The sequence below is a fragment of the Lepidochelys kempii genome, chromosome 24, assembly GCF_965140265.1.
Source record: "Lepidochelys kempii isolate rLepKem1 chromosome 24, rLepKem1.hap2, whole genome shotgun sequence".
NCBI classification, from domain to species: Eukaryota; Metazoa; Chordata; order Testudines; family Cheloniidae; genus Lepidochelys; species Lepidochelys kempii.
Genome location: NC_133279.1, coordinates 3,990,496 through 4,002,923, shown reverse-complemented (window position 1 = coordinate 4,002,923; position 12,428 = coordinate 3,990,496). Strand labels below are relative to the sequence as shown.

Below are 12,428 nucleotides of genomic sequence, written 5' to 3'. Positions count from 1 at the left end.
TCAAGAGTTTGAAATTGCCATCCTTCCATGCGATTGGCGGAGCCTTGCCAGCAGTCTCACCAATCAGAGCAGCTCATGCCGCTGGAGGGGCGTGGCTGCATCCAGTGTCTGGGGCGCATGCGGCAGTGTGAGAGGCCAGCCCGGCAGCCAATCAGGGAAGGGAGAAGGCGGGGTCACAAGCTCCCTGCAGGGAGGGGGAGGGAGGTGGGAGCCCAGCCGGAACGCCAGCCAATGGGTGGCTGGGAGGAGAGGGGGCGGGGCCGTCCCCTTCCTGGGGGCGGAGCTCGGGTGGAACTCGAGCCAATGGGCGATGCGGGCGCCGTGAGGGGCGGGTCTCGGGGCTGGGCTGCAGCCAATGGGTGGGGAGGGGGCGTGTCCGGGCTTCCAGAGAGTTCGGACAGAGAAGGGTGGAAGAAGCTGAAGACTGAAGGTGGGTGAGTTACGGGGGGGGGGGGGGGTTCTCGGATGCCTGGGTCCTTTCCCCCCACTCCGTCATGGACTGCGGCCCCCGGGTAGCCCCCCTCGGACTCCTGGGTCCCTCCCCCCCCTCGGACGCCTGGGTCCCTCCCCTGCCGGGTCTGCGATCCCCGAGTAGCCCTCCCCGGACGCCTGGGTCCCTTCCCCCCCTGCACATCGTCGGTCCCCCCCCTCCCCCCCGTCGTGATGCCTAGGTCCCTTCCCCGCCCCCCGGACGCCTGGGTCCCTCCCCTCCCAGGTCTGCGATCTCCGAGTAGCCCTCCCCGGACGCCTGGGTCCTTCCCCCGTGGGATTCCTCCCCCCCCCCCCCAGACATTCCCCCACCCCATGGATTTACACCCTTCCCGGACGCCTGGGTCCTTTCCCCACCCCAGGGGCTGTTACCCTGTTGGGGAAAATCCCAGACAGTCCCCTAGGTTCCTCCCCTACCCCAGAGATTGATATGGCCAGTCCCTAGATGCCTGAGTCCCTCCCCCATCCCAGGGTCCAGCCGCCCCCCACCCCGAGGTAGGGTCAGGGCTGTGTACTGTGTCACCCCAGAGATCAGCACCCCATGCTAAGGGCGGCTGGGAGAGGCAGGGCAGCCCCACCCTGCGACAGGTGCTGCGGGGTGGGACACCATCACCTTCCCTGTTGGCACCCTGAGCAGAGAGGCCAATGTCCGAATGGGCCACGGGGACCGAGCGCCCCGTTCGCCTTCCAGCGTCAGGGATGGGGCTGATCGGCGCTGCCCCTGCTCCGTATGGCTAGAAGATTCATTCTTCACCAGTGCCTCCCCGCCCCCCAACCCACGGGGGCTTGGGCCCTGTCTCTCAGAGCCTCTGAAGTACCCACTGCAGAGTTCGCTGGAGTTAGTGAACTTCCCTCTGAGTTGACAGCCCTGGAAACTGGGATCTTTCGTTCATCCCCAGAAACGATGCAGTATTGCTGGCACCAGGACGCGCTTTCCAATGCCGTCCTGCTAGCATCTCGCCCGTGACCCCTGCCCTGCCTTGCCCTTGCGCTCTCTGCTGACACTGCCAATTGAGAAATGCTTTTGTGCTGTGGTGTCGCTTCCATTTGAAACTAGAATAAGGCCTGGACTAGGCACACAGTTGCCCCCGTTTAATTAAAGTTGCATTTTTAAACAGATTTAGTTAAACCGGTGTAACTGCCCGCAAACTATTTCTTATTGGTTTCGCTTCTGTTGGTAGATTTACACGTGTGAGTTAAACTGACGTAGCCAGTTTTAAACCGATATAAGGGGGTCCATATCGGGGTTTGCACCACCGTGAGTGAGCCTAGCTCAAGTGAGAGCAGCCACACTGTGAAATAACTTGAACAGAACAGAGTCCCCACTTCATCAGCACCACTCCAGCTTCAAGTACCCACCCCGCTGGGCCAGCTAGCATGGGTTTAAAACACCACTTAACTCGAGCAAAAGATCTTTGTGTGTGGATGGGCATCAGGTTGGGGGTGATGCTCGATCTAATGCCGCAGTGAAGTCAAGCCCGTAGACTCCTCTACAGTGGTATGCAGGGGGGAGGCCCAGCCCCAGCCCCAAATTCTGGCCTGGTTGAACTCTTGTGTGCTGCTGGGCCCACTGTACTTTCTGCAGGGCTAGCTCTGTGCTGCAGGTATTCAGGGTCTCTGTTGTGGAGCGAGAGGGGTGTTCTATTCTATTTAGGTTCTTATGTGGCCCTCAGCACCTTCGTCTCCGAGCACCTGTTGGCAGAGCTGTCCTAAGATACTCCCAGTGTTATCTTGAAAAAGCCCCACCCCCCTGAGCTGAAGGTGCTGTCCCCAGCAGCATCTGCACAACACCCTCTGCTTTCATTTGAACAGACTTTTCCAGCCCTTAAAGTTACAAAGAGAAACCACCCAAGTGTGAACAAAGCCTGAATCTGCAGACAGGCCTCTCCCAGTTGTGGCTGGGAGCTCTGCTGACCCTGTAATTAACAAGATTCCGGTCAGTTTCACAACTGCTGTTCAGAGCCCTGTGTGGGTGATCTGGATTTGCTGTTGCCCAGAAGAGCCCTGAGGAGCAGCAGAGGTGCGGTAGCTATTCATGGAGGAAGGGAACCCTAAAAACAGAGGTTGGGGTGGAGGGGTACAGTAGTGAAGACCCTCCCCACTTGCAGTGGACAAGAGGCTCTGGAGTGAGGAGAAGAGAGTAAACTCTTACCAGCAAGTGGAGGATGGTGGAGCTTTGATCTTATTAGTCCTCTGCTAGCCCGAGGCAGTTACACCCCAGCCGGGTCCAGGGACAGCACCCTGCTGAAACTGCCGACAACTGAGGATTGCCGGGCCCGTCACCAGGGCGTTGATCCTGCAGCCTCACCATCATTCATACCTAGTCCTGGGCAAGCCAGTTTAACCTGTCCGTGGTGAATCTTCCAACATCTGGCCCCCGTTGTTGTGGAAGGAAGCTTGTAGCCCGCGCTGCAGTCTCTTTGCCCTTTAAACTGTGTTTCAAAATGGCTGAAGTTGGCAAGGGTCTAACCCTACTAGGGAGGGGGCTTCACGTGGACTTGGAAGACTGCACTGGTGCCAAGCCGGTTTAAATTGGTCCAAACCAAGGTTCCTGCTGCAGCCTTTGGGATAAGGGCGTGAGCTTCGGAATGCGTTGTGTGGATTGGATGGGGGTGCGGGTCAAGGGAACAGATCACGCTGGCTTCAGACTTACCCTGTCCAAGCTAGTGGGCGTGTAATTTACACCGTGCCCTCTGCCTTCTCAGGCATCCTGGGCCGGGGATCTGTAACAAGGGCACAGATCTAGGAATCCCACAAACTCGGTCAAAGCTGGGTTCTGTCTGACCTGAACTCTGGGAGCGGGTCCAGAAGCAGTGCACCCAATCTAGGGTCTGAGCCTGCCAGCAGCTGAGCATCTCCTGGGAGCTATTGAGCACCCTCAGCGCCTGTGGACTTCCGGAGCAGCTGAGGGTGCTTGTCCCCCATCGGGAGGCATTCAGCTTCTTACAGAATCAGGCAACAAAGTTTGCCAGTGCTGTGTTATTCATCCCCCTTTGGTAACATAATCGCAGTGGATTTTCCAGTGCCCAAGGTCAGCTGCATTGCTCCTTCGTGGTGCTGCGAGCGCAGCTGACTTGGGCCAATCTGCTGCTAATAGTCACGGTGGTCCGCTTTTTTAATTACCTGAGCCAAGAGCCTTTTCTATTCCACTGGCAGTCTGGACGTAGGCACTAAACAGGCTTAGCAGCCCTGGTTTGCAGGGGAGGGATTAAATAGGGGAACACAAAAGGGAGGGATGTCCCCATTCTGAGCCTTGGTCACACTTAAAACGCCACACCCCAGTGCTTAAAGACACAGGCTGCAATAGTCCATAGGGCAGCAGATGCTGTCTGTTTCCAGCATATTGCCAAGGACAGGGACTAGCTGGGCTGGTAACAGGGTATGGAGCCTTTTGCCTTTAGATAACCCAACCTTAATTAGCCCTGGTCCCTAGTAATTGAAAAGGCATTCCTGCCTGGTGGCTCGTGTAGGCAGGAAATTCGGAGAGGGACTTACCATAGTTCCCAGCGGGCAGGTATCCATGTTGCCAAAACCACCATTGCCACTGGTATTCATTGGTAGATTTCAAGGCCAGAAGCAGGGCTGCGGAGAGGTTTTTGGGGGCAAAATCTGAAACTGAGGCTCCCCTCTCTTCCCAAGTAAATGACTGCTGCGGGGAGGCCATGGGTGGAGGCCAGAGTGAACCCGCAATGGTGGCTCAGCTCCTGTTCTGCAGGGCTGGACCCAGCTTCCCACTCTGGGGTTGTTCCATGTGGGGTCGCAGGGCCACTTGGGTTTGGCCCAGCGGTGACAGCAGATCCACTGGAGGGCAGGGAGAGCATGTCCTGCTGTCTGCATAAACAGAGGACTCCAGCCTCCAGGGCTCTTGATCCTGCCACTAGCCCTAGAGTCCCATTTGCGGGTCTGTCCTCTGCCTAGGGCAGTAACCTAGGACTTGGGAGTCCTGGGTTCAGTTCCCAGCTTTGCCACAGACTTCCTTGAGTGAGTCCCTTAGCCTCTCTGTACCTCACTTTCCCCATCAGTACGATGGGGATAATAGCACAGCCCTGCCTCATGGGTTAAAGATTTTGAGGCGCTCAGGTACTGCAGTGTTGGGGCCTACAGGTTTCTTGAGCTGGTATATAGTCTGCCACCTCAGGGCGCGACTGGGTGCGGCAGTGTGGGGGAGCCAGTGCCTATGTGCAGAGCTGGATTGGCAGGGGGCCCGCTCTGAACCCGCTTTCTCCTCCTCCACCAGCGCATCAGAGGGGAAAGATGGTGAAAGAAACGGGCTACTACGACCTCTTGGGCGTCAAGCCAGGCGCCACCTTGGACGAGATCAAGCGAGCGTACCGGCGGCTGGCGCTGAAATACCATCCCGACAAGAACCCCAGCGAAGGAGAGCGGGTAGGTAGAGAGGGTAGCGACCCCTTTGCGCCGCCCGCCCGCTGGAACACGCGGCGTCTCTAACCCTCTCCCCTTCCCCAGTTCAAGCAGATCTCACAAGCCTACGAGGTGCTGTCCGACACCCAAAAGAGGTCACTGTATGACCGGGGCGGGGAGCGGGCCATGAAAGAAGGCTGCGCGGGAGGCCGAGGAGGATTTGGGTCCCCGATGGACATATTCAACATGTTCTTCGGAGGAGGGGTGCGGATGCCTGGCCGGCCGGAGAGGAGAGGTACCTGGGATGGATTGCTGGGACACAGGGCTTGGTGCTGATTGCATGGGATCCCATGCTAGAGATCAGGGTTAAGCCCTCAGGTCTTCCTGAGCTGGGAGGGACAGGTGTTCAAGGGAAACGGTGGGGATCTGGCTCTGGGAGGCCCCCGGAGGCTCAGGTCCTGCAGCAAGAGGCTGCACTGATGTTGTGTATTGTCCCTGCTGAAGGCAACCTAAGAAAGGATAAGTGAGTCCGGATTCATTCTGCTGAGCTGGGGGGTCTTAGGCAGTGAGGCCTCCCCACAGCCACTTTGGGTTGTGATCTGGTCCTGCATTAAACCGGGATGCTGCCTAGAGAGGCGTTGGCAAGTCAGCGGAGGGCTCTCTTCCCCAGGAATTCTCACAGAACTGGTCCCTCCGCATAGCTCTAGGGGGCGCTGTGTTGCCAGGGGTGACCCCTTTACAAATGAGGCCCTAGCCCCTCCTATTCATTACAGCCCTATAGCCAGGAGCTGGACGGAGGTTAGTCCCGGGCTGCTGTCCAAATTCCCACTCAGATAATTACATCCTGACTCTCTAAATTCCCCTGGGGCTTTCACTTAACTACAGGGTGTGAAGGAGAAGGGGCCACTCTGTATTAATGTATAAATACCGTGTGACCTGACCATGGGAAATGATTACTGTATGACGACACCGGTATGTTTACTGGGTGCATAGGTGGGTCTGCTTAATAGCAGCGTTGTTGGGAACCATGGTAGGGAACAGGGGTTCCAGATCAAACCCCAGCCGGCAAGCAGGGAGCCAAGAAACAAAACCCGCGCTAGTAATCGTGAAGATGCTGAAGTTACCCAGCTGTGTCGCGAAGGCTGGGAACTGACAGGTCTAGAGAGCAGGGAGTGGAGGAGGGGCCGTTGCCAGTGAGTTGTTTGGAGAACAGGCCAAGATAGAGACACGGGCCCTGCAAAGCGACTGAGCCAGCCTCAGTTTCCAGGGGCTGATAAGCCTTGGAGGAAAATGGATTGACTGCAGATTGACTCTTCATTGGGTTAAAATCCTCTCTCTCTCTCTCTCCTGCTTTGCTGTTAAGATTGAACAATTCTTTGTTTTAAGAAAGTTGTCTGGTCTCTGTATTGACTGGCTCCCGAAGGGAAGGACTGCAGGGGCCAAACCCAGCCAGGCCTGCTATCAGGGTTGGTCATGGGGCCGTAGCCCAGGTACACGGTCCAAGAGTGGAAGAGGTCTGTCACCTGTAGGCGTGAACTCAGAGAGACTGGAGAGGGTTCTGTAACTGTGACAGGACGGTTTTGATACTGTCCTCTTGCATGACATTATATAGCTGTTCAACGGCTGCCATGTTCCATCCCCAGAGGTGGCTGCATTTCACTGCTGCGTGGGTGATCCCTGCGCAGCATTGCTCTTCGCTGTTGAACAGCTGCTACTCTCCACCTCAGAGGTGACTGCCTTTCTGGGTTGGGCAAAGCATTCCCTGTATGTATTTAGCTTGTAAAGTTTTTCTAAGGCACTGTGGAGATGGCTTGAGGTGCAGGGAGACTGCTGTCCCTGTGGGACATGGGGGTGGTCCTTGATCAGAGTCTGATCTCTCTCTGTCCTGTGGTCAGGAAAGACAGTGGTGCATCCGCTCTCGGTGACCCTGGAGGATCTGTACAACGGCACCACCCGAAAGCTGTCCCTGCAGAAGAACGTCATCTGCAGCAAGTGCAATGGTGAGTGAACCGGGTCTAGGGCAGGGTTACCATATTTGAACATTCAAAAAAGAGGACAGTTCACGGGGGGGGGGATTTGCTCGTGCCCCTCCAGCCATCCCTTCCCCGCCCCCATTCCAACCCCTTCTCCAAAGTCCCTGCCCCAACTCTGCCCCCTCCCTGCCCCATTGGACCCCTTCCCCAAATCCCAGCCCCGCCTCCACCCCTGAGTGCGCCACGTTCCCCCTCCTCCCCCGTCCCTCCCAGCCGCACAAAACAGCTGTTCCACGGCACAAGCCCTGGGAGCTAGGGAGAAAAAGCGGACACTCTCTCGAGAGATCAGCATTCACTTTCTTTCTCGAATGGTCAACGTTCACTCTCTTTCTTGAATAATCAACTCTTTTTTGGGGAAAAATAATAACGGTAAAATCCTGGACGTTTTTAGATATTTAAAAATTCGTCCCAGACGGCAATTTAAGAATCAAAAAGCTGGACATGTCCGGGAAAATACGGACGTATGGTAACCCTAGTCTAGGGCCCTGCATCTTATTTAAATGCAAAAAGTGAGGTGGGAAGCATAACTCCGCCCCTCCAATCTCCAGCCAATGAGAAGAAGGAAGGGCGGAGCCTCTTGGGACTTCCTCATTCCCATGTTCATGTCAAAGCTCCCTCTGGCACAGCACCAGGAGTGACCTGAATTTGGGGGTGGGGCTGTAATTGGGGGCAGGGCTAGGGGGCATGAGGCCACACTCACTCAAGTGCAACCCTGTCTAGGCTGCTTCCCGCTGAGTTTCACCCTCAGATTATGGAGACTCCGCTGTGGGTGTATGAAGAGAAAGCTTGGTCCAGGGGCCAGAGCAAAGGACTGGGAGTCAAGACTCAGGTTCTGTTCCTGGCTCCAGGAGGGGAGTGTGACCTAGTGATTAGAGCAGGAAAGGCCTGGCAGTCAGGACTCCAGGGTTCTCTTCCTGGGTCAGAGAAGTGGGAGCTTGTGATTAGATCAGGGAGCTGAGAATCAGGACTCCTAGGTTCTGTTCCTGGGTCTGGGTGGGGAGTGGGGGCTAATGGTTAGAGCAGAGGACTGGGAGTCAGGGCTTCTGGGTTCTATCCCAGCTCTGCCAAAATCACTGCACCAGATGGGCATTGCCGGGCAATGGGGATGAGGATTTTGCTCCACCCCTTCTCTCCTCCGCCAAGAGCTCTGAGATCCCTGGCTGGTGCGTCCCATCTGTCTGTTCCATGTGTCCATTTACCCTGCCCATGAGGGGATGTAAGCTGGAGACGATGCAGGAGCTTCATCCCGAAGCTGCTGCTGTGTAGCTCTGCATTGTGTCTCCACCGCCCAGGGAGCCCCCAGGCCTGCACTGACGCCCTCTGTCTTGTCTCTCCTCCCTTGTCCGCAGGCTGCGGGGTCCGGGAAGGCGTCGACAGCAGGTGCCCCAAGTGCCATGGCACTGGCATGGAGTTTCACATCCACCAGTTGGGGCCCAGCATGATCCAGCAGATCCAGACCATGTGCTCACAGTGCCAGGGCCAGGGCGAGTGGGTCCGGCCCCTCGATCGCTGCCTGACCTGCAACGGCAGACGGGTGGTGCGGGAGAAGAAGATCCTGAATGTCCACCTGGACAGAGGTGAGGCCAGGGTGCTGTCTGGATTGAGGGAGGGTTGAGTCTGGGGATCCAGGACAGGAACTTTGACAGCTAGCCTGTGGGGTGATCCAGGGCGCCAGCTTATCAGTGTTGATTTTGCAGGCATGCAGGACGGGCAGAGGATCACATTCCATGAGGAAGGGGACCAGGTGCCCGGCCTAGAGCCTGGGGACGTGGTCATCGTCCTGGATCAGAAGGAGCACCCTGTCTTCCAGCGCATTGGCAACAACCTGGTCCTTCGAAAGGAAATCAGCCTGGTGGACGCTCTCTGTGGCTTCAGGCAAGTTGTCCACACTCTGGACAACAGGACCCTGCTCGTCTCCTCACAGCACGGTGAGTCGGCAACCTGGAGCTGTCAGGACTCCTGGGTTCTATTCCTGGGAGGGGAGTGGTTAGAGCAGTGGGGACTGGACACCAGGACTCCTGGGTTCTGTTCCCAAGTCTGGGAGAGGTGTGGGGTCTAGTGGTTTAGAGCAGGGGGGACTGGACACCAGGACTCCTGGGTTCTATTCCCACCTCTGCCACTGACCTGCTGTGTGACCTTGGGTAAGCCACTTCCCCTCACGGTGTCTCAGTTTCCCTACCTGTAGCATGAGGGTGATATCCACCCACTCTGGACAGACCCGACCTTTATTTGTTTGTGTGCCCATCACCATGACATCTGGTCACGTGGCTCAGATTAAAGGCAACCACAGGGAATCAATAATATACCCTGTAGACAGCCCCTTGCTAGCCCAGGGATGGCCACTACCCCAACACATGTTGGATCCAAAAGATGCCTCTTTTGAAGGTCAGTCAAGCAAAGCCCTGCAGCAGGAAGCCTCCCACCATGCAGACCATTGTGAGAGACTCATCTAGGGACCTCCCCAAACTCCCCAACCCCTTGAATGTCTCATTCTGGGCATCTCCCTGGCACCTCTCGGTCACAGCATGCCAAGGTGTGACTGTGATGCGGCCCTGTGGGCTCGCTATCCTTAGGGCGACACTGGCTGGAGCCCAGCAAGCCAGGGGCCATGCAGGGAGCTGTCCCAAGCCTGCGAGGCTCCAGGCATGTGGGCTTTCCAAACCAGCGTCCTGCACAGGGGCTGAAACCGCCTGGCTCTCTTTCACCCCGCCCGCTCAGGTGACGTCATCCGGCCAGGATCTGTGAAGTGCGTCCCCAACGAGGGCATGCCCATCTACAGAAGCCCCGCCCAGAAGGGCCGGCTCATCATACACTTCCAGGTGAGGGGCGGGGCAGGCACCTTCCAAGGGAGCCCATGGGGCTGAGCCCCAGCTGGGGTGTCAGTGGCCCGAGCCCCGGTGTTGGGCCCGTGCCGGCTTACACCAGCTGAGGACTCTGTCCGTCCCTGAGCTCCATAGCAATGAAATGACCGGCCACCCCAAAGAGACGCCCAGAAAACCCCATCCAGATTTGAGAGGGCTTTGCCTCCTGTCTGGGGGCTGAGATACAGGGCCTGGGGATCAGGGATCTGTTCCCAGCTCTGACGACTCTTACCAAGCAGCCACCAGCCTTGCATGGGCTCTGTATCAGTGATTAGCCCCTCCCTCTGTGGATCTGGGATCCAGAGCCATGCCTGGAAGGAGCCATCCGTTCCGAGCATCTGGGGAGAAGCAGGGCGTAGCCAAGTTAGAGGGAAGATCAGAGAAGCAATCGGGGCTGGGCAGAGCTGCAACGTCTCTGGGTTAGGTACGAGACCGGTGAGGACAGTGGGCTATAGCCCCTGTGACTCTCTCTCTCCCTCTAGTGCCCGGTTCACATAAGAGGCTTATGAGTCACCTGCTGCCTCCCGACTTCAGCGCTTTGGTTGTAGACGTGGCTTTTAGGTGGACACTTGGTGGGTTCATTGACTCATTCAGGGGGTCGTTTCCATCAGGAGGGAGGATGCGAGGGAGCTGGGGCTTTTGGGGTGATGTTGATGTCCGCTCTTGCTGTCAGGGAGTTTCCCACCCTCCCTGCAGCATGGGCCCTCGGTCCTGGATGTCCTTCCACATCTCGCTTTGCGTCCCCCAGGTGAGATTCCCAGAGCCAGGCTGGCTCTCCCCCGACCATCTCCGCCAGCTCCGCACTTTCTTCCCACCCCAAGCAGAGGTCATGGCGACGGAGGACATGAAGGAGGTGGAACTGAGCGACTACTTCTCCCAGCCGGGACACTGGTGGCAGCCCCACGCCGGCGAGGCCTACCACGAAGACGACTTCGAGGAGGCCTCACGCCCGCACGTCCAGTGCCACACGTCGTAGCCCCCTGGGCGGCCTCCCCCACCCTGGAGCGGGGGGGGGGGCGGGGCGAGGGGGGTGGTTCGGAAGGTCGTGCAGTTCAGGGATGTAAATAGTTAACGCTGCCAGCGGTCCAGTTCGGCGGAACTAGCGTAGCTCCGGCCTAGCTCGGTCGCTCCCCGGGGGGCGCCACTGAGCCCCTGCAGTGGGAGAAGGCTCAGCACGGGAGTTCCTCGCATCCCACATCCTGCCAGCACGTACTCGAGGGCTTAGGATCCAGCTCACAGTAGTTACCGCCTCTGAGGAGCGTAGTGGTGTAAAAGGGTCCCTGGGCACAATGCATCAGGATCAATGTCTACAGGGATCATTCACAGCTGTCACTCTCGGGGCCTGAATCTCATTCACACCGAAGCCCCTTTAGGCCACAATAAGGAGGCCTTAAAGTGGGAGTAATTGTACCCCGGGCCCACAGGCGGGCCCTTTCTGTGCAGCCGGAGCAGCATCAAAGAACCTTAGTGTCCTCGAGAATCAGGTCCTTGGGTTTAAACCCCTTCCGGATTCTCCACTCAGACCCATGGGAAATTGACCAGCTCTAGTCAACGTGCCGTTTTTGCACTAAAGCTTCGTGCAGTTTCGCGACCTGCCCCGGGAGTTTTGCTTCCTCCTCTGCTTTGGGTGGACTGTCCGGCTTCCCCGCCTCAGCTGCAAAGACGCGCGCGCTCGCTCTCGAGATCTTCTGTTGCACATTTAAGCGAAAGGGGCTGTTTTCCCGGGGAGGGAATAACAGGGACTTATTAAACAAAGCCACTTTTCCTCCGCTAGGACAACGCCAGCAGCTTCGCAAAGACACGTCTGTCCACTTGGGTTTTCCATTGCCTCGCGTTCCCTTAGCGAGCAACCGAATGTGGAAAGATTTCTGAGGAGTCCGTGGCACTTAGCTACAAATAATCCCGAACCTGGAATCAGATCTGCCCGGAAGGAGGTCTCGGGGCCAAGATCTAGTATGAGGCGCCTGGGTCTGCTTCGCAGACCTCTACCGCCGATCCTGTCGGTAGCGCTGAAATCCCAGGGCTTGATTCCCAGTTGCCCTGCCCTGTTGTTGTTTACACCAGTGCACAGTTGGTGCAAAATGCTGCTGGATCAGAACCGGTGTAAATAAGTGCACCAGGCGTAGGGCAATGAAGAATCAGTCCTGCCCACAGGCGTTTGGGGTTTGTAGTGCCATCTACTGGTAGTCCTGAGCTATGCGCTATCCCAGAATAAAGCATTGCTCAGCTGTTTCTTTCAAGGGTTGCTTTTTCTTTTAATTGGACGGAGAGGGCTCTTAGAATCATAGAATATCAGGGTTGGAAGGGACCTCAGGAGGTCATCTAGTCCAACCCCCTGCTCAAAGCAGGACCAATCCCCAATTTTTGCCCCAGATCCCTAAATGGCCCCCTCAAGGATTGAACTCACAACCCTGGGTTTAGCAGGCCAATGCTCAAACCACTGAGCTTGAAGCTTCTTGGTTTTAATTGCCTTCCTTTCTCGCCTGTCTGGGTCGTGGTGCATTCTGCTGGTTCACCTTGAGTCTCTCCAGTCAGCTCAACCAATGCAAATACCGTTGAGCTTACTTATCGCCCGTGCCAGGTACCGTAGCTAGGGGCTCAGCCGCTGCCCGTCACTCCCAGGTTAATGCATCCACCCCATTGGGGCGGTCGAGTGCCAATCTGCTACTCATTATTGCTGAAC

The 12,428-nt window shown here is 57.1% G+C and overlaps 1 protein-coding gene across 1 annotated transcript; it reads left to right on the top strand.

Annotated features, from left to right (window-relative positions):
* The first annotated feature begins 364 nt into the window (after positions 1–364).
* Positions 365–11,985, top strand: LOC140902467 (dnaJ homolog subfamily A member 1-like). The gene is made up of 8 exons (XM_073322571.1): positions 365–430; positions 4,727–4,875; positions 4,957–5,146; positions 6,747–6,851; positions 8,234–8,461; positions 8,582–8,812; positions 9,603–9,703; positions 10,494–11,985. The coding sequence occupies exons 2-8, from the start codon at positions 4,744–4,746 to the stop codon at positions 10,719–10,721; spliced, it is 1,215 nt and encodes a 404-aa protein (XP_073178672.1). The 5' UTR covers positions 365–430; positions 4,727–4,743; the 3' UTR covers positions 10,722–11,985.
* Positions 11,986–12,428: the final 443 nt, after the last annotated feature.